Source organism: Nelumbo nucifera, chromosome 4 (genome assembly GCF_055504915.1).
Source record: "Nelumbo nucifera cultivar China Antique chromosome 4, China Antique-T2T, whole genome shotgun sequence".
Taxonomy (NCBI): domain Eukaryota; kingdom Viridiplantae; phylum Streptophyta; class Magnoliopsida; order Proteales; family Nelumbonaceae; genus Nelumbo; species Nelumbo nucifera.
Genome location: NC_142652.1, coordinates 39,358,372 through 39,384,152, shown reverse-complemented (window position 1 = coordinate 39,384,152; position 25,781 = coordinate 39,358,372). Strand labels below are relative to the sequence as shown.

At 39.6% G+C, this 25,781-nt stretch overlaps 1 protein-coding gene across 1 annotated transcript; it reads right to left on the bottom strand.

Annotated features, from left to right (window-relative positions):
- Window positions 1-4,763: 4,763 nt before the first annotated feature.
- Window positions 4,764-24,950, bottom strand: IAR1 (ZIP metal ion transporter family). The gene is made up of 11 exons (XM_010272817.3): window positions 24,263-24,950; window positions 23,430-23,513; window positions 23,248-23,297; window positions 21,884-21,935; window positions 18,043-18,165; window positions 12,462-12,748; window positions 11,927-12,064; window positions 11,717-11,824; window positions 5,226-5,327; window positions 5,091-5,135; window positions 4,764-5,010 (listed from the first exon to the last, which is right to left on the bottom strand). Exons 1-11 carry the CDS (start codon window positions 24,600-24,602, stop codon window positions 4,858-4,860), a joined length of 1,482 nt encoding a protein of 493 aa, XP_010271119.1. The 5' UTR covers window positions 24,603-24,950; the 3' UTR covers window positions 4,764-4,857.
- Between the last annotated feature and the right edge of the window lie 831 nt (window positions 24,951-25,781).

Below are 25,781 nucleotides of genomic sequence, written 5' to 3'. Positions count from 1 at the left end.
TTGGAATTAATGCCACTTTTTTGGTCTTGATACCTAAGAAGAGTGATACTATTAATCTAGTGACAAGCATCTATAAAATTTTGGCTAAAGTGCTCTCATTGAGGATCAAAACAATACTCCCTTCTATCATTAGTGAAACCCAAGAGGATTTCATTTAAGGGCGACAAATAACAGATTGGATCTTAATTGTGAATGAGTGTGTAGAGGAAATGAAGGTCTAGGAAGAGATGTTTCATTTGTAAATTGGATCTTAAAAAGGTCTATGATTTGGTGGACTAGGAGTTTCCATTAGAGGTTATGCGAAATTGTGGATTTGGGGACAAGTGGTGTAGTTGGATTTTTGGGTGTATCAGTACTTGTCACTACTCTATTATGGTAAATGGTATGGTGAGGGACTTTTTTCCAGCTTGCAGGGGTGTCAGGCAAGGGGATCCACTCTCACCCTTCCTTTTTACCTTAGTAGCTGATGTGATTAGTAGGATCATTACTAAGGCTGACAGTGAAGATGCCATTAGGGGTTGGAGAATAGGGAGACACCAAGTCCCCGTCACCCACCTTTAGTTTGCAGATGACCTAATGATCTTTTGTGAAGGAGGTTTTAGCGAAAATGTAGCAAACCTAAAGGAGCTAATCGAAGGATTTGAAAGTATTTCTAATTTGAGAATAAATTTGGAAAAGAGCTGCATAGCGGGTATAAATTTGGAGGTTGGGGAGGTCGAGGCTATTGCAGAGTGTCTTGAGTGTTCCACCTCTATTTGGCCTATGTCACATTTAGGGCTTTCTTTAGGGGCAAATCCTAGGGAGAGTAGATTTTGGACCCTAGTGGTAGAAAAGTTTGAGAAGAGATTAGCCTCATGGAAGATGAACTATGTCTCTTTAGGAGGGAAAATTACACTAATAAGAGCTACCTTGGCTAACTTACCTACCTATTTTTTGTCTGTTTTTAGGATACCAGTTAGGGAAGCTAGGAAACTAGAGAAGTTGAGAGATTTCTTATGGGAGTCGGGACAAGAAAAAAATGATCACTTGGTTAATTGGGAAATTGTGTGTAGAAGTAAAGAATAAGGGTTTGGGACTTGGGAGGGTAACTAGAAAAAATCAAGTTCTGTTAGGGAAATGGTTGTGGCGATGACCATTGGAAAGAGAGAGATTGTAGCATGAGGTGGTGGAAAGCATTCAAGGGAGGTTAGAGAATCGATGGGATGTTGGTGTATCAAGGCAAGGTAACCTAGCAACACCTTGGAAGGCCATTCACAACACCCTTCCTCAATTCCTCAGTTTTATCAGGTATGAAGTTTGTTCTAGCAATATTGTTCATTTTTGGGAGGATATTTGGGTAGGAGACACACCTTTAAAGGATCTGTTCCCTTCGCTATTTTCTGATTCTTTGTACAAAAAGAGGTTGTCTCACCTTTGGGAACACCCTTAGATCCTACTTGGGATTTTGGGTTTCATAGAGGACTTAGGGATGATGAAATTGAATCTCTTTCTGTTTTGCTTGGTTGTCTTAATCAGGTTTGTTTGGATCCCTCCAAGCCAGATAAGAGGATATGGACTCCTAGACTCAATGGAACATTCACTTGTGCTTCTTTCTTCAAGTCCATGTCTCAACTTTCTACTCGCCACCCTTTCCGTCAAAAGAAATTTGGTGCAAGCCAGTTCTCCAAAAAATTATGGTGTTTTGTTGGGAAGTATTCCATGGGAAAGTAAACACTCTAGATAACCTACAAAAGATTAGACATTTCCTCTGTATTTCTCCTATTTGGTGTATCCTCTGTAGAGCTCATAGTGAGGATTGTTACCTCCTATTAATATCTTGTCCCTTTTATGCAGACCTTTGGGCTTGGTTACTTTCGTTGTTTGGGAGTAGTTGGAATCTACCAACAGAAGTTCACGTGCTCTTTAACCATTATACCTTTTATTGGCTTACAAAAAATAGGGAGAATTATATGGAGACGTGCTTGTGCTGCCTTGATTTGGACTTTTTGAGAAGAAAGAAATGTTAGAATTTTTCAAGAAAAGGAAATGAGCAATCATGAATTGAAAGACTGTGTGTTAAATAGGGCAATACCTTGGAAATCTTTCATCAATTCTCCTTTAATGACCTTTGGAAAAATTGGTCAGTAGTAGCGAGGTGTTCATCCCTAAAGGACAAATCAATTACAAACTAGTTTCCTCCATTCGAAGGTTCATTGAAGTTGAAATTTGATGGAAGTAGCATGGATAATCCAGGATTATCCGGAATGAGGGGTGTTTTGAAAAATGAGAAGGGAGAGATTTTGTTGCTCTACTCGGGTCTTTTGGGAATTGAGGACTCCATCAGGGCAGAACTTTTAGCTGTTGTACAAGGGGTGCAATTTGCAAACCAACTGGGGGTACAACACCTAACAATCAAGGGGGATTCCAAAGTGGTGGTGAGTTGGTTGAAAAATCCTGAAGAGGCTATGTGGCATTACAAGAATGAAATGAAGAAATTTAGTTGGTTGATAAGGAATATATTGGTCACTATATAGTAGGTGGGGAGATCAACAAATACTTTGTCAGAGCTAAGTAAGGGGTAAATAAGGAAGAATTGTTTTGGGCTTAGTTTTGATTATTGCATTTCTTTCCTAGTTTACTTGTAAGATTCAAGGAGGGGCTGCAGTTCGCGCCTCTCCCTGGGATGTCGTATGAACTCACTCTAAATCTGCTTCTGAATTAATAAATTTATTATCATTCATAAAAAAAAAATGACCTCTTCATTCTTGATTGGTTATTTAACTCGTACACGAATTTGGATTTACTCTTAACAGGCGCGCCTCACACCAATTTCATAACATGTTGCAATTGTGCATGGGGAGTATCTCGGTAGAGCCACACGCCAATCTCACAGTATGTTGCAGCTGTGCATGGGGAATGTATCCGCATGAATGATAATATACAAGTAGGGAAGATTCTAAATGTGTGGCTGCAAGTGATGTGAGATCGATGTTGGGAAGAGTAAATCCGGATTCATTGTACACATCTTCATTAGTCATCATCTTTTTATTTTTTTATTTTTAATTTTTTTGGCAAAGAAAAGAGCAGCTTCAGTTCATTCTCATTGATTGTACGCAAGGACCTATAGCCTGTAGAGTGAAAACATAGAGATGCTTGTCCTTTACATTCAAAATGAACTAAATCATGAGCAAGCTTGATGTCATTGAGCAATTGCAAGATTTTGCTGCAGCCGTGGTCGCTGCAGATGCAGATCTACTTTTCTGAAGCATCCCCAGGGGCAAACTAGTTTGGAGACCAAAAGGACGACACCGGTTATTCCTGAAGAAAGTTTAAGCCAAAAACACTTGCCCAGTGTCCACATAAACTCTTCATTTGGATAATTCTTTATTATAACATTAAAATTCTGAAGGCTCATTTTTGTTGGATCTGCCAAGCCATCCTTCCACTTTCTAGAAATAGAGTTGGTCCAGTAGGAAATATCCCCACTGAAAATCAAGAAACTAACAAATCCAGGCTTGTATTCCCGTCTGATCAACAAAAACCTCACGTGTTACAAGGGACAGAGAAGGTCTTAAAAATTTAAAATATTTTCAATGCCTAATTTTCTATACGACTCCGGTGTCTGCTTATCCTACACAATTGATTCCAAGCCCAGATAAAAAGGATTGTATTAGGTTGGTCACTGATATTAAAACCTTAATATGAACATGAATTCTGAATCGTATTCTAGGGCATTTAATCTATCAGGAAACATGGTTCTTGATACAGCAAAATGGTGGGACAAAAATGGTATAACCAGCACAGATAGTTGTATAAATTGGGGCTAGGCTGAATTGGATTGGAAGTTGAGTATTTATTTTTACATCAAAATTTTTTGGAAAATTGTCTAAAGCTCATCATGAATTTCATTTCTCTTAAACTCATCACAACTTTTCAAAATGTTTAAAACTCACAATGTCACTAAGTTTTTATTTTCCAAAACTCACCTTCCGTTTGTGTACTGTTAATGCTTCTTAACAGAGGTGTCCATGTTAGCATAAATAACAATTTTCATGACCAATTTACCCTTGAATGGCGAGTTAGATGAAAAATGGTCTTTTCAGTTTTCAATTTTCTTGTTTTTTTTTTTTGCATTTTTAGTGTTTTGTTATACTTTTCAATGTTTTTTATAACTTCTGTTTTTTTTTACATTTTCTATTTTCTACAATCTATAAATATTCCTGTATTTTTTGTTATTTGTAATTTCTATGTTTTTTCTATAATATTTGGTGTTTTTTCTACAATTTTTATTTTCTGATTTTGTTTTTTCAATTTCTATAGTTTCTATAATTTGAAAATAATTTTTCATTTTGTTTGCAATTTCAATAATTTTTTATAATTTTTGTAATTTCTATGTTTTTATGTATTTTATATTTGAAAATATTTTTTTGAATTTTTCTTTTTTTTCATGTCTAAATATTAAAATGACAATATATTAACACCTGTTAATTTATTTTGTATATATTTTATATTTTTCTAGAAGATTAAAATGGTAATTTATTAACACCTGTTAGTCTGTTTAACATCAAGTTAGTGACATGGTGAGTTTTAGACATTTTGAAAAATTACGAGTTTAAGAGAAATGCTGAAAACTCATGATGAATTTTAGACAATTTCCCAAAATTTTTAATGGATTATACGCCCATCAGTTTTGCAATTCAATTTTTTAATTGTTGGTGATTAACTGAGGTAGATTTGTTGACCATGATGCCTCATCAGCTGTAGAAGAGGATAAAAACTCCACATTTAAAGAGGCTAAGCTGACATTTGAGAAACAGATATTACATCAACATTTCTAACTGCACAAACATGGTTGCAGATATCGGTGTGAATGTATTTTCACTCCACCAGAGAGATACAAAGGGCAACAGCCATGCCCAAAATTAGCGAGACTAACTGGATCATTGTACTCTTACATGTTGAGCTCCCACTATTCATTTCTGGGAGAACTCCAGCAACTGCAATATAAATAAACCCTCCCGCTGTAAATCCCTGCAGGAAATAAAGGGTGATTAGTTAGTAATTTCATTGGATCCAACCAACACATCTTTCTTCATAGATATTATTTTTACCTCAATCAAAGAAGATTGTCCTGGATCTTTCCCTACAAGCAAAGCCTGCGGAATATTACAGAAGCAAGTAATATTTTATCATTCTTCTCAAGAATCTAGAGAGGAAAAAATATGCTGCAGGAAACATTTACTAACCAATGCAGTTCCTGCTAGCGCCACCAGTGCTGAAAGGAAGTTGAAAAAGAGGGCTTTTGGGGCACTGAAACCCGATCTTACCAAGATTCCAAAGTCACCAACCTGCAGGCGACAGGCAAATGCCAATATCCATGTATAAAAAATGAACTGGAGTGTGAAAATAGTAGGTAAGGATCAGAAGAATAAAATGTTAAAAATAGTTGGGATAGAACAATTTTAACAGGACTTGTTTCGGAAGGGGAAATCATTAACATAATAAGTGCTTATGCACTTCAAGTGGATTTAGAAGAAAACGTAAAGAAACAATTTTGGGAAAATATAGGTGCACTAATTAAAAAAAATCTAAATGGAAAGAAGGTTTTTATAGGATGAAATCTGAAGGGCATGTGGAAAAGGTGCAAGATAAGAATTTTAGAATGAAACAAGGTGCATGGAGGATTTGAGTTTGGAGAGAAACATGAAACAGAAAATATGAATTTAGAAATTGCAATAGCTAGAGGATATGACAAGAATAAAACATATTCTAAAAAGAAAGATAAATGTTTAATAGCACTTAAAATGGATCAGATTCTAGTCAAATGCATTTTTTCCTTGCCAAAGCGAACAAAACAAATGATGTACAAGAATGTTGAGGGCCTGGGAATAGGATCTCGTCACGGGTCGGTCCACAGGGAAAACCTCCTGTTTTCCCTTGTTCCTTCCTGCTCGTGATGAACCTATCTTGGCGCCTTCGGTGATTTGTCCAAGAGATCACCAACTCTCCTAACTCACTCTTGACTGAATAATTTAATATCTCATTCAATAATGGGGTCTCCTTAAATAGGAGATTACAAGAGTCCTAATCAAAGGGAGTCTCCTTGCTGAATAGGGAGACTTCCAGTTCTATCTTGCTAAGGATAAGATAAGCTAATCCTAATCTGATAAGCTACTAACAAGATAAGATAAGTTAAGCTAATCCTAATCTGATAAGCTATTAACAAGATGAGATAAGAGATAAGAACAATAAGACAAGAACAAGCAAAATGAGCTAATCTAATCTAGATAAGGCTGCTGTTGCCAAACTGGGTAGGATGAGCATCACTGAATCCTTGCTGCTGCTGGCGGTGGGCCCGGGGCCTGTTGCTGCCGGCGGCGATGGTACGTCTTCCCGAGGAAGGCGTCCATAACATTACTCCCCTCCTGGACTACGAGCTTGTCCTCAAGCTCAAAAGCTGGATATGTGGCTTGGAACTTTGCCAATGGGATCCATGTGGCTTCTGTTGGTGGTAGATCACACCATTCCACCAAGACTTCACGGATTCCACGATTGAAACGAGAGCGGGTGACAATTTTAGGCTGGGGGACCAGTTTGCCATCTTTCAAGGGTGGCAGGGAGGGAACTTGGTCCGGGGGAACACCCGTAAATGGTTTCAGCAAGGAGATGTGGAAGACATCATGAATTTGGCTAGTCTCTGGCAATTCTAGCTGGTAGGCCACACTGCCAATCCGTCGCAGAACCTTGTAGGGCCCATAGAACTTAGGGGCCAGCTTCGGGGCAGCCTTGTGACGCAAGGAGCTCTGCCGGTAGGGCTGGAGCTTCATCCAAACAAATTGTCCTGGATCGAATAACAGTTCCCGGTGGTGCTTATCATAGTGGAGCTTCATGTGGAGTTGGACCTACTGTAAGCGAATGTGGACGGTCCTGTAAGGAGTGATCGATTGCGTCCAAGCAAGTAGATCCGGGCTCGTAGGACAGCAAGCGGGGAGGATCCTTGCCGTAAACGACGCGAAAGGGAGTCATGCCAAGGGAGGAATGGTAGGCTGTGTTGTAGCAGTACTCGGCCCAAGGAAGCCATTCCAACCACCGTCGAGGTTGATCGCCTACGAAACAGCGTAGATACATCTCGATAGTGCGGTTAACCACTTCCGTCAGACTGTCGGTTTGTGGCCGGTAAGCTGATGAGTAGGCCAGGGTGGTGCCGTGTAGTCGAAATAACTCTTTCCAGAAGGCACTAGTGAAGACCGAGTCTCTATCGCTGACGATGGATTCCGGCAACCCATGTAAGCGAAAGATATGTGTAAAGAAGGCGAGGGCAACCGAAGTGGCACTGTACGGGTGTGATAGAGGAATGAAGTGCACGTATTTAGAGAAGCGGTCGACTACCACAAAGAGAACTGATTTGCCCCCTACCTTGGGAAGTCCCTCAATGAAGTCCATGGAGATGTCGGCCCAAATCTGCAATGGGATGGAAAGGGGCTGAAGGAGGCCTGCTGGGTGTAGGTTTTCCCATTTGTGTTGTTGGCATGTGGAGCAATTCTGGACAAAATCTCGAATAGAAGTCTTCATACCTCGCCAATGGAAATCAGTCCGGACGCGGTGTAGTGTTTTTTGAATGCCCTCATGGGTGGAGTTATGGATGCTGGTGATGATGGTGGGAATCAACGGGCAGTCTGCTGGAAGATGGACTCGTCCCTTATACAATACCAACCCATCGTGAAGTGACCAATCGGGGTCGGCCATGCCGGTTTGGATCTTCTACAGTAAGAGCCACCATTCCGGGGACTGTGATGCTACCTTCTTAATGTCGTCAAACAGAGAGATCCGAGGTTGGGAAATGCTACATAGAACCATCGCATCTTCTTCTCGCCTAGACAAGGCATCAGCTACGCAATTAGAGGATCTCGTCTTATATTCCACCCGGAAGTCAAACCCGAGCAGTTTGCTAACCCAATGCTGTTGAGGAGAAGTGGTGAGACGCTGCTCTAACAGGTACTTGAGGCTGTAATGATCAGTTTTGACGATGAACGACCGCCCCAAAAAATACGGCCTCCAGTGCTGGATGGCTCGGGCAAGGCCGATTAGTTTGCGCTCATAGGTTGGAAGCTTCAGATGTCGGTCGGCCAATCTGCGGCTGAAGAAAGCGATCGGGTGCCTTTGCTGCTGTAGTACGGCCCCGATACCCACTCGAGAAACATCACACTCGACTGTAAATTCGAGGGCAAAATTAGGTAATTGCAGGACAGGGGTTGAAGACAGTGCATTTCGTAGTGATAGAAAAGCTTCATCAGCTGCGTCGTCCCACCGGAAGGAGTTTCTCTTCAACAGGTTGGTTAATGGGGCTGCCAACACTCCATAGTTCTGTACAAATTTGCGGTAGTAACCCGTTAAACCGAGGAACCCACGTAAGGCCTTGGCAGATTGAGGTTTGGGCCATTCTGTTATAGCCTGAATCTTGGAACTATCAATTGTTACACCCTGCCCATGGATGATGTGGCCGAGGTAAAGAACCTGTCGTTCCCCGAAGGAGCACTTGGACCGTTTCAAGAATAAGCTGTGTTGGCGTAGTAGTACGAAAACGGTCCTCAGATGGTGGACATGCTCTACCCATGATTTGCTGTAAACGATGATATCATCAAAGAAAACTAAAACAAATTTGCACAGATGGGGTTGGAATACCTTGTTCATTAGTGCCTGAAATGTAGATGGTGCATTGGAGAGTCCGAATGGCATGACTAAAAATTCGAAGTGGTCATGGTGGGTGCAAAAAGCAGTCTTCTTCACGTCACCGGGAGCCATGCGAACTTGGAAATATCCGGACTTGAGGTCCAACTTAGAGAAATACTGGGCACCATGCAACTCGTCCAGCAGTTCGTCCACAACGGGAATAGGGAACTTATCTTTGATCGTCCGGTCATTGAGTTCTCTATAGTCAACACAAAACCTCCACGTTCCATCCTGCTTCGCCACCAACAAAACCGGCGAAGAGAAGGGGGAGTGACTTTTGCGTATGATCCCCTGGTTCAGCATCGCTATACATTGTTTTTCTATCTCATCCTTCTGTAAGTGAGGGTAGCGATAAGGCCTGACAACGACTGGTGCTGAACCTGCCACCAAAGGAATAGGATGGTCGCAAGCTCGGGAAGGGGGAAGGCCCTTCGATTCCTCGAACAGATCTGAAAACTCGGCGAGAAGTTTTTCCATGGCTGCCGGTTCTGTCTGGAGTGCATGAACCTGCGGTGTCTTTTCTTTAACCCTACAACCGTGCCATGAAACTTGCTTGCCATTTAGGTGGAAGGTCATGGTGAGTGCGCTGAAGTCCCACAAAATCGGGCCTAGGGTAATTAACCATTTGACCCCGAGAACAATATCGAACCCATCCAATGAGAGTACAAATAAATCAACAAGAATTAGTTCAAAATTGACCTGTACTGGGATGTCCTTACAAATCCCTGGACTGTGAACTTTTTCACCATTTGCGACGGCTACCTGTAGTCGCGGCCGGAGTTCCATTGGTAGTTTTAACTACAGGGCTGCATGTTCACTTATAAAGTTGTGTGTGCTCCCTGAATCGACGAGAATGCGCACCGGCTGACCTGCGATCTGTGCTTGTAATTGCATGGTCTGAGAGGTTTTAATACCGATGATCGCATGGAGAGAGATCTCTGGTTCGAATGTGACGGGTTCCCCTTCCTCCTCCTCTTGCTCATCTATGAGAAGGCAAAAAAGCCTCTTGCATCTATGTCCTGCCGAGTAGAGGTCATCACAGTTGAAACATTGACCTCTCGCTCGGCGCTCTGCATTTCTGCCCTGGTCAAGCGCTTGATGGGAGGAGTGACCATGTTACTGCCTGTACTTGTCACTGCTCTAGAGGTGGTGGTCGTGGGAGGCTTCATTTCCTGGCTGGTAGCATAAGAGGGGGTCGTTGCTGCTGGTCTTGGGGGCACCCACGAGTTTGGTGGACGACCCACATTAAAAATTCCACGGCTGAGCTGCAGCTTGCGCTCAAATGCGCGGGCTAAGTTCATGGCTGTGACCAAATTTGGGGGATTCTGCATCTCGACATCCACTCGCAGGGGTTCTGCTAACCCTGCTGTGAACATATCCACTTGCTGGTCTGGTCGCACAGAGGACGCCCTCGCGAGGAGGGTTTGGAACTGTCGCTGGTATTTAGCAACTGTTTCGGTCTGTTTAAGGTTAATTAGCTCGCCCAGTGGGTTGCTAGTCAATGGGGGTCCGAACCGAAGAAGGCAATAGGATTTAAACTGGGGCAAACTGAGCCTGGGTTCTTCTTGCTCTAACCGATAAAACCAAAGTTGTGCTTCTTCTGTTAAATGAAAAGCGGCTAGGCTTACCTTGTCCTGGTCATTTGTCCGTTGATTCCGGAAGATCTGCTCGCAGCGATACAGCCAGCCTAGGGGGTCTCCGTTGCCGTTGTACGATGGGAACTCCAGCCTGCTGTACTTGGGGATGATGGCTGCTCCATGGCCGACGGACTGCTGTTCGCCGGAAGACTCCGGCAGATCTGGCCGGCGGTCGTTAGCTGCTGTCCCTCCGTCAGAGTTCCTTTCCTTGCTGGAAAGAAACATTTCCATTAGTCGTCGCAGTTCTCGCACTTCACCTTTGATCTCACGAACTTCGGAGCTGGTCTCCACGAGTTGGTGCTCGAGGTCGTGGACCCTAGAAGGTAGCTGCTCCAGATCTCCCATGACGCCTTGCTCTGATACCAAGTTGTTGTGGGCCCGGGAATAGGATCTCGTCACGGGTCCGTCCACAGGGAAAACCTCCTGTTTTCCCTTGTTCCTTCTTGCTCGTGATGAACCTATCTTGGCGTCTTCGGTGATTTGTCCAAGAGATCACCAACTCTCCTAACTCACTCTTGACTGAATAATTTGATATCTCATTCAATAATGGGGTCTCCTTAAATAGGAGATTACAAGAGTCCTAATCAAAGGGAGTCTCCTGGAGACTTCCAGTTCTATCTTGCTAAGGATAAGATAAGTTAATCCTAATCTAATAAGCTACTAACAAGATAAGATAGCTAAGCTAATCCTAATCTGATAAGCTATTAACAAGATGAGATAAGAGATAAGAACAATAAGATAAGAACAAGCAAAATGAGCTAATCTAATCTAGATAAGGCTGCTGTTGCCGAACTGGGTAGGATGAGCATCACTGAATCCTTGCTGCTGCTGGCGGTGGGCCCGGGGCCTGTTGCTGCCAGCGGCGATGGTACGTCTTCCCGAGGAAAGCGTCCATAACAAAGAACTGTTAAGTTATTTTAGGGGAAGGCTTAACCACACAATATAGATTAATGGTAGTAAATATATGCATTAAAATTGAAAGAAGAGACAAGCAAATAGGTGTGTTCAAGTATTAGGTGGGAAATTCTAAAAGGAAAAAAGCAGGCATACTCTATCATCCTTTTTAATAAATTTTTACAAATTACCTATAAAAAAAGATGTATTCCTTAAATAAGGCTAGCATGTGCCACCTATACCCAAATTGATTTTCAATATTTAGCATGGACAGACACTACAACTACGCCAAAAAATATTCTTCCCTACATGAAGCAGCCATTCAACCATCTTCCTCAATTTAGTTTGACATCATGATTAGAATAGTTATAAAATTAAAACCAATACTTGGCAAAATTTCTTGGAATTAATAATAGATAACTTTAATCCTTCTATAGTGATTAATGAAGATAAGGGTAGAATGGCAGAACAGAAACCTCCTGAGGAAGCTCATGTGCAAGTAGAAACAATGTTCTAGACCATCCGCCAACAGAACCATAAAGCAAGAAAGCACTTCCTAGAGCCATTCCGTCAGTAAAATTGTGCTGCAATATTTACAGAGAAAGTCTGAATACATAAAGAATATCAAGAAGTCAAAAAGAATTAAAGAAGAGTTTCTGGGTTGATATCAAGGGATACAAACTTACAACACCATCAGAAAAGAGATTCAAATAACCAAACACCAAGTTAGATGGAGGATTAGATCCTTTTTCACTCAATGCTATTTTTCCATTTGTAAAATCTGAATCTGGTTTAGCTTCACTGCCACCAGAAGTTGTGATTCTCTGTGCAGAACAGACACAATGAACAAAGTCAATAACATATTACACAACTTCATCATAACTTAAGAGTAGCCTATGAGTACAAATGCAGTTTAAAGTGTAGCACCATTATCATAGGCACCTTATCTTATTAAATAAGTGGCTTCAAGTAAATAACTAATGCGAGGAAAAATGCAATTGGGAGATAAAACTGTCTTTTTTTAATCAGCACATAAAAGTGAAAAATAAAGGTATGCATAAAGGGAATGCAGAGAGACCGCTTTTGCACAATAATTGAAATCAAACTACTAAAGCTGTCTTGGAAACTTTAAATTAAGTGTAGCCTGGAAGTACAAATACATCACACTAGTTCTTCTGTCGCATGAGATGCCCTATTAACTTTTTTTTTTTTTTGGATTACCTTACGAAGAACAGATTCCTGTTGATTTTCCTTCTCTACATTTAAAGCTCCAGATACTTGATCTATAACTTTGCCTTCAGATGATGTCTCCAATTCATTTCCATTCTTTTCATGGATAGACCCTGAATTCAGATCCTTGGGACCATCTTGATCATCCTTCAACTTGTTACTGTTCTTAGGATGATGATGATGGTGATGACCATGGCCCCATGCATATGCTCCTTTTCTCGAATGGTCTTCAACATACCTCACAACCTTTTCAACCAGAAGAAAAAGTACAATTCCAGCTGCAATAACCAAACATAAGAACCAGGAATTCAGGAAACTGCAAGTCTCTGTGTAGTCCTAACAAAATCTGATAAACAAACTGATGACAGAAGGCACCACCAACTTAAATTCATACTATTGCTAATGCAATTGATGCAGACCAGCTAGTGTTAGATTTCTTAGTAAGAAAGATTGGACAAAGCAACTGGAGAAGTGAAGGGTTTGAACACCTTTTACTCTTTTCTGAGTCATTTTTGTTTTCCTTTTGTTCTTTTGTTAGGGAGTCCACATAGGATCATATTTTTTGTTTTAAAATTATTTATAATATCATGTGACTTTCATGTGATCACTTAAGGGCAAGTTAGTTATAATGTCATTTGATGACTTAAGGGCCAGTCTGCACTAGGATGAATGTGTTTTTTTGAAGATAAATAAAAAAGAAATTATTAAAAAAGCAAAAAAAAAAAGGATATAATGGCAGGTGATGAGAAATCACCCCAAAGAAACAGACAAAGCTACCAAACAAAACAACCCCCACAAACATCTCACCACCAACCAAGAACAGGAAAAACCTAAAATAACCTTCTAATCCAAAACCTGCCCAATGCCACCCAACCAAAACCTGAAAACCACCTAACTGCATTCCTACTATTCCAAGATTCCCAACTGACAAAACCTTTATTAGACACCTCTCTTTTTCTGACACATAACTGATTAACTTTGCTCAACCTTTTTCAATTCTAAAAAAAACTTTCCTGGTGAACTCTTCTCCTCCCAAGAAGTGGAGAGCCAAAATCTTGCTAACCTGCACTTCTGTCTCAACCACCTTATCCATATCCTTTTTCTTTTCAACTGGTCTTGTTTGACCTAAAACCTGTTTCATCCTCACTCTTCACTACCTCTAAATATTTTCCAACCAGATCTGAACTCACATCACCAAGGTCTGCATCTGCCAACTCTGATTGCCCCTTGTCATGAACAACACCCTTCTTCAAATCTTGATCTTTGACTTGTGGTAAATCTTCCAGTTTTCCTTTTTTTTTTTTTTTTTTTGCATTGCTTTGGATGAAGTCTTCTTTTCTACATTCTCTTATTTACTGCAAGGACCAGCCCCAAAGATCCCCCATTTTCAGCCAAGAGAAAACTTTGGTCACATGTACCAACTGGCCAGTGGTTGAAATTCTTAAGTGTTTCGAAGCCAGAGAAGTTCCACTGATACCTCCACTCTCCTGTCAAACCTGCCTTAACTTCTTTCAACCTTCCTCCTCCCCAAATATCTCTCAAGGTTCCCTATAACAATTTCAACGTAACTTCCACCCTCAACGATACTCTCACCTGAGACTTGATCAGAAAAAAATCTATTAAACTCCAACTCTTCCAGTGCCAACTCAAAAGGACCCTGTTCAACATCTCTTGTCTTTGCGATTGAATTCTGCTCAACTTCCTTTTCAATTGAGATAATAGTCTAAAAGTCACTTGAAATCAGACATCCTTCTTCTGTCATTGCTGCACTCAACGGCCCACATGAGTCCACAACTAGCTCCCCCTTCTTACCACCAACAAAACCACTGACATCTGAACCACATAACACATCAGCTGATCTGGCACAGGCTCAAGACAAGCCTTCTGGCCTTTATCAAGCTCCTTCCTCACATGATGTCAACTGAAAGATGGTTTCTTCCTTCCGAAAAAAGGGCTGCCAATAACCGATGAAGAGTTTGGCCCATCTTCTTGAACAAATTTAGGATGACTGTGTTTTGGTTTGGTTTCTAATGGATGCATTGTATTGTTCCACTATTAAGGTTAGGCATTCTGAGGCTGAAATAATGCAATTTACTATTACAATTCAGTCTACAAAAGGGGTTAAACAGGGGCTGGCAATGATTGAACAAATAGGATCAATTTAAGGAACAGATGCTTAGCATTAGGACTTAGGATTAATTACAAAGGTCAACTAATTATTTTATAATAAAGTGGTAATAGGATTGAGAACAGATAAGGGTCTTCTCTATTGTGAATATCAGGTTGCTGTGACTGAGAAATGGGGGAGAAAAACAAATAAATAGAGAGAAAAAGTATACACAAAGAATAACGGGGCTGTTTGGTACTCTAGCAGTCTAGCTTTAACATGAATATGAGAAACAAGCAGATGGAAGAAGTGTTTGTGGAGGTGGCTTGTTGGAGGAAGACTGTTAAGGTGGAGGCAAAGCCTTTTCTGCTTGAGAAACTGAAGATTAGAGGGAAGTTGTGAAGGTGAGGAATTCAGGAACAAGTTATGTTGTTGAAGATTCGAGAAGCAAAGAAGGCAACCATTTTGCTGGTTGGGCTAGAGGTGATTCAATGGCTGAAAGATTTTGTTCTGGAAGCAAGTCTGAAAGGCAAGCAACCAGTATGGAAGGAGATGACCACTAATACAGGAACAAGGTATGTTGTTGAGTGTAAGAAAAATGCCAAAGGCCCTTTTTGGCACTTTCTGAGTTTTTTGCGCACGGGAAGAAGTGATTAGCCTGCTTTCTTGGGGGGAAAAAGGAATCAAAGGTGGAAAGCCATTTCTGAATCTCTGAGGGAGATGCTAATAAGACTGCAAGGAGATAAGATGGAGCTCTCTAGAGATTCAGAGGAAGCTGTGAAGGTGAGGAATTCTAAGCTGGCGGATGAACAAAACAGATCTGTCTTAGCAATGGCTGCTAGTAAATCCATGCTGCTGGTTAAATTTGGGAAGGAAGAATGGGAAAACAAATCGGTTGTTCAAATTAAGAGTCCGGTGAACACTACCAGCACTATGTGGAGTACAATAGACAATTTCCATGACATATTTCCATTTCAACTTCCATGGGTAGTAACATGAAATTTTACTGGAATCAACATATTCCCCAGTGAACATTACCAGCACTATGCGGAGTACAACAGATAGTATTATAACATAACTTGATGACATTATTTATCAAAAGAAAAACATAAGTTGGTGATGATATTGTAGATATGTGGAGTAACAACGTTATTGTCCGCCTAACTTACATGATTACCACTTTGAGCTATCTCAATAGTCATTTCAAACATGAAGTTAAATATTAGTTTTTGTCTGTGTAATAGATTATTTGATTGATCTATTACAACCATTTACATTTGAGTTCAAATTTTGCTTTAATTCATTCTAACATGTAATTTGGATTAGCTGAACATGGTGGCTGTTCAGCGGGCTGTGGAACCACAATGATATCCACACCAGTGATAAATTCACGAGTCCCACTGTGAGACGTGTGGGTTCCATGTATTTTATTACTGGTGTGGAGAGTTATCATTGATTCCACAGCCTGCTGCAGCTACTACGTTCAGCTAATCCTTTCTCTCTAACATGAAGCTCTTAATTTTAAGGTTTACAAGGCAACTTCAGAACGCATTCTTTTGTCTATAACCTTAGGCTGTGTTTGGTTTGAAGGAAAAAGTAGGGAAAGGAAGGGAAATGTAGGGAAACCTTTACAAACCTTGTATAGGTTTCCCTATGTTTCCCTACCTTTTCCTTTAAACCAAACACAGCCTTAGTTTCTTAGCTTTGTTTAATGATTTGGAACAAGATAATAATTTAAAAAGTGTGCCTATTCTTCTTTTATCATTACACACAACATACTATATTTTGCATATTTTACAATGTTTCCACTATGTCTATAATTTTTACAAGATTTCAATACGATATTTCTGACATGTTTCTTATATTTGGGTGACAGACATTTCCACTGACACTGACATTTTAAACCTTGTCCTATATTTTACCTTGCTAGCCTTGTAAATAGGACTTCTGCTCCCTTTTTGATAATATAACGCTTCTATAAATGCTAACCACAAAAAAGCTCCAATGATTGTTGTCCATCAAAGGTAAGTGGGAATAGTATAAAGTGTTTGAGTTGCTATGAAAACAGCCATCTTTTTGCATATGGAGTCACCTAAGTTCCTTGTAGTTTCTTGTACTTATGGTACTAACACAATGAATTACCTTTTACTTATCAGAAAAGTAGTCTTTAAAACATGAGGATCATGGTAAAGATGCCAATATAAATTGCAAATGAGGTCCTTCTCTTCATGTGGTTGATGAGGAGGCCATATTCATTGTTTTAAAAATGCAAGAAAAAAGGAACAAGGTGAGGCATGCACCTTTTTGAAGCAAGGTGCAAATTTTTGAACAAAAAATAAACAGTAATACAAAAAGGTATAAGATTTTAAAAGAAATTAAATGTTTTAAAAAGTCTATTTGCTTTAATTAAAATATATAAGCATGACATATAAAACATATTTGAAGTGAAAATAAGTGAAAGCAAATATATGAGAATTGTAGAAAGAGCCACAAACATTCAACAATTCAAGCATGTGATTTCAGTGTCTTTATTTATCTCCTAGTTGCATTATTTTGAGTAACTAGTGTGATATTAAAGTATTAAACATCTTGCATTCTTAATCTTGGAAGGTTGGCTCTCTGCCTCCATAAAGGCCCCTTGAAGCAATTCCAAACAAGTCCATGTGAGGGTTTGGGACAGTGCTCCCAACCTAAATGTTTGGTCCATATATATATAAAAGGGTTGATTCTGTGATAATTGCATTTTATTCCAATTTAAGATCAGGGATCAGATGTTGGTTGTACTGTTATTAACTTATTACTTCTTTAGTGGAAATTTTGCTATTTGAGATTCTATTTGCAAAAACTAAGGTTTCAGGTATTTAACAGGCCCTTGTTTTTATTTATTTTAAAAGTTAACAGACCATTATAAAGGTGAAAGGCACATAAAAATATATATATATATATATATATATATATATATATATATATATATATAAAACAAAACAAAGGATGTGCCTTTCGAAAGGGACAATGCCTGGGTTCAAGTGATTTGCTGCCTTAAAATGTACCTCCCCTGTACACCTAAGATGTGCCTTTTAAAACACTGGTCATTCTCTAACTAGAGGCAATCGCTTCATTTAATTGATGATGAGGCCAACCTTCAGTTCAACAGAAGCTTCCTTGGGAAGCTGGCGCAGCTGAGAGTGGTGGCCTGGTGGGTTCTTGGAAGAGATGGCAGAACTTTTCTCGGTCTAGTTATTGTACAGAGAAGAAGGCTTAAGTAAGAATGGGGTGATTGGTACACTTACAGGAGCCTTGGTCACAATACAATCTCATAACACAATACACATGTTATGTGTTATGGGGTGATTTGCTTTTACTTTGAAGATGACATTGAGTGAAACAGAAGATAATGGAATGTGAAAAGAGAAGCATTAAAAGACACATAACATGTATAAAAACATATTACACATTTGCACTTACATAGAACAGACAATCCAACAAAGAGATCCTTTAAAGAATGTGAATGTGAAGGGGTATGTCCAAAATGATGATGATCATGACTATGGTCCATATGGTGATCATGAGAGTGTGAGTGCTCGCCACCTGTAGAGGAGAATATCTTAACATCAATCACCAAAAGTTGAACTGCTGAACTACCTTTTCTTTTTTGATTGATAACTTTGAGCTATTGAACTACTGAAGAAAAATATAATCAGAAAGAGTGGCATATAAACTCTAAAAAAAAAAAGTATTATAATATGACTAGACATGTGAGTAGGCCACTTGATAATTTGATGTAGTAAAATAGGTTTATATTGATCAAGAATAAAGAATTTACACTACAAAAGTGCAGAATACATGGAAAAGGTAGTTAGTGATTCAATAATAATTCAGGCAACAAAAATGTAACAAAGATGTGAGGTATAAATCATCAAAAGACTTTTCAGGATAACAGCAAGAGCCCATGCTATCATTCATTTTCCAAATTATTAACTTAGACATCATAATGAAGCATTATGAGAAGTGTGTGGGGGCTTTCTGAAAGACAAGAAAGCAGATGTGCTGCTGATACAGGAGACAAAACTTCAAAAATTGTCTGAGTAGTGAGAAGTGTGTGGGGTTTCGATCTGTGTGATTGGCTTGAAATCCCTGCTGTGAACACTGCAGGGGGTGTAGCTCTGATATGGAACAATAGCACTTTCAAACTAGTAGACAAATTTGTGGGGAACTTCTCAATCTCTGCCATGTTGCTTCGGGAGGCTAAGAATATTCAATTTACAGTAACAGGGGTGTACGAACCAGTTGACTACAACTTAAAGAATGCTCTCTGGGATGAGTTAAACACTGTCACAGGAAGATGGGAAGGTCCATGGGTGTTAGGGGGTGATTTTAATGAAATTCTCAGCCCTGCAGACAAAAAGGGGTGCAACCGGCTGAGTAGAGGAATGAGAAATTTTAGAGGTTTTATCCAAAGGTTGGAGCTAATAAATCTGCCATTAGCAGGAGAAAAGTTTACTTGGACCAACAATCAGGAAAACCCTTCGCTAGTTATAGGCTGGACAGATTTTTAATTTCACCTGAATGGGAGGATTTATTCCCTCTCACAAATCAGGAAGCAATGACGAGGGTAGTTTCTGATCACATTCCCTTAATCCTGGGTACGGGAGGATTAAAAAAGAACCCTCATACTTTCAGGCTGGAACATTGCTGGCTGGACTCAGAGGATTTAGTGACAAACACCAAAAGGTGGTGGTTGGAATGTTCTTTGAAGGTTCAGCTAGTCACATCTTCTTCAAAAAGCTGAAATGGTTGAAAGAAAAAATTAAATAATGACAAAAGGTGACTTCGAAGAGGGAAGGCGAAAAAAAAAAAGAAGAATGTTTGAAATTAATAGCAAACATTTATGCGGAGGACGAGAGGGGACCTTTAGAAGAGGAGAAGAGGAGAAGAAGACTTATTGCCAAGAAGACTTTAGATACTTTGCTGCACCAAATGGAAGCAAAGAGCTCGGACTATGTGGCTGAAAGCAGGTGACAATAATACTGTTTTTTTTCCACAAGGTGGCCAATGCTAGAAAGAGGGTTAATTCTATTCAAAAATTGGAGATGGAAGGAAGGGTAGTTCAAGAAGAGAAAGATATAGCAGATGCTTTTGTTTGTTTCTACAAAGGTTTGTTCAAGGAACTTTGCAAGATAAGGCCAAGGCTGGACGGTTTGATCTTCAATTGCTTGTCTGAGGAGCAGGTTTCAGAGCTGGAAAAATCCTTCTTACAAGAAGAGGTAAAGAAGGTTATTGAAGAGTTGGAAGGGGAGAAGGCACCAGGGCCAGATGGTTTCACAATGCTGTTTTTTAAGAAGTTCTGGGAGATCCTTGAAGATGATTTGCTAAGGGCTTTGGAGGGATTTCACAATACTGCCCTTGAGAGAAGCTTAAATGCAACTTTTATATCCTTGATCCCTAAGAAGAAAGGAGCAAATGAGCAGAAAGATTTCGGACCAATCAGCTTGGTTGGAAGTGTCTACAAGATCCTATCAAAAATTCTGGCTACGAGATTAAGGAAGGTGATGGACTTTTTAATTTCTAAATATCAAGGGGCTTTCGCCCACAACAAGCACATTAAGGAAGGTGATGGACTTTTTAATTTCTAAATATCAAGGGGCTTTCGCCCACAACAAGCACATTAAGGAAGGTGATGGACTTTTTAATTTCTAAATATCAAGGGGCTTTCGCCCACAACAAGCACATTCAGGATGTAGTGCTCATAGCAAATGAGCTTCTAGACTTCAGACTAAGAAGTGGGGAGAGTGGTCTAACCTGCAAAATTGGCCTAGAGAAGGTTTATGATCATGTTAATTGGTCATTCTTGGATTATTTGATGAGAAGAATGCAGTTTGGCTCCAAGTGGAGAAATTGGTTGAAGGTTTGCTACTCAACTCATAGATTCTCAGTGTTAGTAAATGGGACAGCTAAAGGAAATTTTAGTGCTAAAGGTTTGAGGCAAGGAGACCCACTGCCTCCTATGCTCTTTTTAATAGTAATGGAAGGTTTGAGTAAGTTGGTTGATAGAGCTGAAGAGGGGGAGCTGCTGGAAGGCTTTCAGGTGAAGCCCAATGGGACTGCTATCCCAATCCTACAATATGCTGATGACACTCTCTTCTTTTGTAAGGCTTCAGAAGAGCAAGCTCTAAATTTGAAGTGCATTGGTGAACCTTGCTAAAAGTGAATTAATAGCTGTGGGGGATGTTGCTAACATTCAAGGTGCGGCAGACTTGTTAGGCTGCAAGGTTGGTAAGCTACCATCAAAGTATTTAGGGTTACCCCTAGGAGCCAAATGCAATTCAAAAACCATTTGGAACCCAATAATAGAAAGAATGGATCAGAAGTTGGCCACTTGGAAAGGTATCTCTCCAAAGGAGGGAAAGTAGCACTCATCAAGAGTGCCCTAGCAAGTTTACCAACATACTACATGACCCTTTTTCCTATCCCATCAGAAGTGACAGAGGTTTTAGAAAAAAAGATGAGAGACTTTTTGTGGGTGGGACGGAAGGACTCTCGTAAATATCATCTTGTTAAATGGGAGCAGATTTGTAAACCATTATCTCAAGGGGGGCTGGGGTTAAGGAGGTTAAAATCTTTTAATCTAGCTCTGCTAGGAAGTTGGCTTTGGATGTTTGCTACTGAGCCTGACAACCTTTGGAGGACAGTCATAGCAGAAAAATACAGGCTGGATGAAAGGGGTTGGAGTAGTGGTCCACCCATGCCAACCTATGGATGCAGTCTTTGGAAAAAGGTATAAGCAAAGTTTCCAACCTGTTCAGAAGAGAAGTCAGATTTAAAGTTGGTAATGGGAGAAGGATCAAGTTCTGGTTGGTTGCCTGGACAGGGGAAAATTCCCTTAAGGATTTATTTCCTACCCTGTTCAATGTGACTGAAGACAAAGAAGCAGTGGTTGCGGATGCATTTGTGTTAAGGAACAATGTTGTTTGCTGGGCCCCTACCTTCAGAAGGGACTACAATGATTGGGAGATTCAACAGGTGGGGAATCTCTTGGTTTTGCTTCAGTCCCAGGTTTTGAATTTGCAATCTGAAGATGCTCTAGTATGGAAAGGGAACAAAAGTGGGGAGTTCTCAGTTAAAGTTTTCTTCAATGCCATAAGGGGAGATGCTGAAACTCCCTTCTTCAATGCTATTTAGTACTCAATAAGATAAAAGTAGATATGACTTATCAAGCAAATAAAAAACTTAAAAGACTAGTACCACAAGAAAAACTAAAGCAAGATAATCATGGTTCATAGATATGACATTATGACCCATAGCATACCAAAAGCATGTGGCAACTGGTGAAGAAAAGCATCCCCAAGCATAGCTCCTGCCTGCAAACAGCAAAGTCATTCCACACCAACTAAGCATCAAAATAAAACTAGCATTTGGAGAAAACAAGAAGGAAAAAAGGAGAAATAGAAACAGAACAGAGTCCTTCCAAAATGTACCAATTTCAGCAATACAGAAACAATCTCAACCTACTTTTACAGGCCTCAATTTGCACAAAATCCATTACAAATTAATCCAAAATTAATTAAAGGGCCATTACTTAGTGCAATGGTAAAAGTAGCCACTTTGTGCAAAAATGCCAATGGTTAGGTTCTGTCTAGAGCAGCCACTTTGTGCAAAAATGGCAAAGGTTAGGTTCTGTCAAGTTCCACGCCCCCCCCCCTCCCCAAGACCCAGGACAGCTGGAACCAACATTGAGTAATGCCCATCCCATTTTGGGTTGACAATAAATGGGAAGTACAAGACCTTCAAGAAAAAAGAAGAATAATGTGGAATATTTCTTACAGGCATATAAAATAACATGTAAAAAAAAACTTCATTAGTTGTGTTGTGATTTTGTGAGAGGAAGAACCATAATGTCAAAACAAGAAACAGTCATTAAGGCTGGACTCTAAACTAGTCTTCTCATAGGTTGGTTCTTAACTCTTGAAGATTTTGGATCTTTTAATAAGTAGGATTTGTATTCCACCAGAAGACTGTTCTGAATGTAAGGGATATTGTAAAATAGAGGATGACACCTGCCTTTGTAAACATCCTTATACTCAAGGTTCAATGTATCAAGATGCACAATACAAAAAATTTGAATATCGTGTGTTTTCAACCCTCGATACTCACCCCTTTTAATCATTTTCTTTTGACTGTATGAATTAGACTTAATGTGACCACTGGTATAGTTTACAGTTGATTAAACATCCATAGAACTTATATTTTGAGTTTCAGTGGGTTCAAAAACCATTACGATATTCCCCGTATCAGATGTATTATATCGATACTTTAACCTTGTTTATACTTCATAAACATTTTTATTTGCTTTTTAAAAAACAAGAGTTTCCAAATCACAACAAAGAAAACAGAAAGGAAAAGGAGTCGTACATCTTCCTCCATCATTTTAGAGGAGAACATGTTTATAATTCGATTTCAATACAGGCTAGAGTTCAACAAGAGATTCTTCATCAAAAGCAACTAGAAATCTCAAAACTGCATTTAAGATCACAAAACCGAAATTATAAATTCCAATACATAGAAATTATAGGCTTAGATGTTTAACATTTCCACAGTAAACACTATGAAAATTTATGAAGCAAAAAATGCAAACAAGTTATCAAACCAACAAAAAGAGATCAAGAATCTAACCCCAAATACAGCCAATGAATCAACAACTGCCTTTGATGGTTTTCCTTTTACTGCCATATCACAGAACATTGGTATCATGACTTCAGATAGGAATTCTAAAACAAAAGATAATCTGAATTGGACAAGTATCAATGCTAAAGTTAATAATAGCATTAAAAAGTATTAACAAGAGAGATACTTACATAATATCACTGGCAAAATAATCAGGCAAATGAGGGAAGCCATGCTCACCAACAGTGAACAGCCCATCGCATGAATCCAGAGTTCTTTGGAGCATAAAGTGAAGGAGGGTAGGAGGGGAGGGAGGGAGAGAAGTATACAATGTTAGAATTTGCTAATCAATAATTAAGGATCACTATGGAAATTAATCATACTAAGACATGTCACACGTGCATAATGATTTCCGTTATTGCATATGTAGATCAATCAGAACAAGTTAAGGACTCCAGGTTATGAAAACAAGTATAAAATAAAGGGAGAAGGAAGTTCAATAGCACATTGAACAACCTGACTCCAGTATGGACTATGGAACACAATGAGACAATCTAGGACAAATGTTGTCTTGGTTCTGTCATACATTTCAAGTTGCTCCTATGTTGCTTAACTAAGATACCTCACAGTCCAAAGGAAACACATTTAGTGAGAGAATCATTGTTAAGCATGATAAGCTGATAGAATGAATGCAATAGAAGCTATAAATATATTCAAGCGTTTTAAGCCAGAAAATGGACGGAAAATGGCTTTCCATTAGAACAAACAGCCACCTTCACAAGTTCAAAGACATTGAAGTAAAGCATCTCCAGAGAGAAGATAACAAAACTTCAGATTCTGTATTTCTTTTGATCAAAATGCAAACTTGAACATGGATTTTCCAGTGGTATGTCTTCCTCCCGCTTGTTCTAACATATAGTTTGGCTTACCCACCAAAGAAAACTTTAATTATGCAGGAAGCATAAAAAAGAGGTATTGGAGCACAAATTAACGAGAACCAATCTTCAATAAGTCGAATACTTACCAATCCCAGAAAGGTCCGAGATCCCATGCTCATGATCGTGATCGTGACGGTGACCATGGTGCGACTCATGCTCCAACAATTTGAGATCTTCTTCTTCCGCCAGTTCCTCCGGGAGCTTCGACTTGAGCAGACTCTTTCCGTGGTGATGCCGGTGCTCATTCTCATGATGATGATGATGATGGTGCAAGTGGTGGTCGTGCTCGCAATGATGATGATCAGAAGATTCAGCTTGGCTGAAAGGACAAGACTCAGAACCCCCTTCGTGCCCTAAACAGAGCTTCAGACCCAAAACAGTGACCAAAATCAACACCAACCCCCTCTGCATCCACGAACCCGCCATTCTTGGAGAAATTCAGATACCCCAATTATCTGAGCCGACTAACTGGTGAAGCCTTCAAGTAGGCCTGCGTTTGCAAGTGCCTTGAATGGTTATGAAACAGATCGCAGCAAAGAAGAGAACGATAATGGCGACTATAACACCAAAAGTGAGCACATCCATGCCTCCTTTTTTTCCCCCTTTTTATTTTTTTTAATCTGATTCCATAATTTTAATTAAAATTAAAGAAAATATTTTCAGGGGAGGTAGTGCTGGCGCTAGCAATCTGTCACTGACTCACTGACACTCCCTAGTCCCTTCTTCTAATATCTCTCATGGAAATGAGTCTGAATTCCAATTTTTTCTCTTTCCCTTTCATCAGTTCTTTGCTCAAGATGATGTAAGAATGATCAACGGTGAGAAGCCATCGTCTAGTGGGTCCCACAGAAATATATATAAATAAACTCTCCTGACGGGTCCCAGCTAACAAGTAACAACTATTTCATAGTCAGTTAAAAGTGTTAAATTGTAAAAGTTAATAACTAAATACCGGAAAGACATGTTATCGGAAGAGATTTTGACGGGTCCTTAGCTAACAACTATCGGGCACTATTAAATCTGCCCTGGAGCTGACCGTAAAAGCCCCTAAATTTAATCAATAACACCTGACTAGGTACAAAATAGAATATCTCAGTAGCCCAAATCGAGGAGGCCCAAACTTTATGTGATAGCCCCAAGAGTCAGAGGAGATGGGCTGGGCTCCCCATTGCAACTTCTAGTTCAAAGTATAGATACACAGGGTGTATCGGTACTAAAAATTTTATATATATTATTATTTTTAATTACATATATATATATATATTAAAGAAAAGGGTTTTCAAGATAGGTGTTTTAAAATCCAAAAGATACGATATGATACGTTTGATATGGAGGGTATTGTATCCAAATTTTGATTTTTGATTGGATTCACCTTAATACCTCATGCTCATAGTAGGGTTTATAAAGTATAAACCATGGGAACCCAGGATATAAAAGATAAACTTAGGGCTGCAACTTGGACTGAGTTAATCCTAACTTAGGGTTAGGGTTTTTTTTGTTGAGTTCACTTTAAGGTTGGTCTATGGTTGACCCCTTGAACAACCTGGGCCAATCCGAACCCAAATCTACTTCTAATCTTAATGACAAGTTTTCATTAGTGGTTTT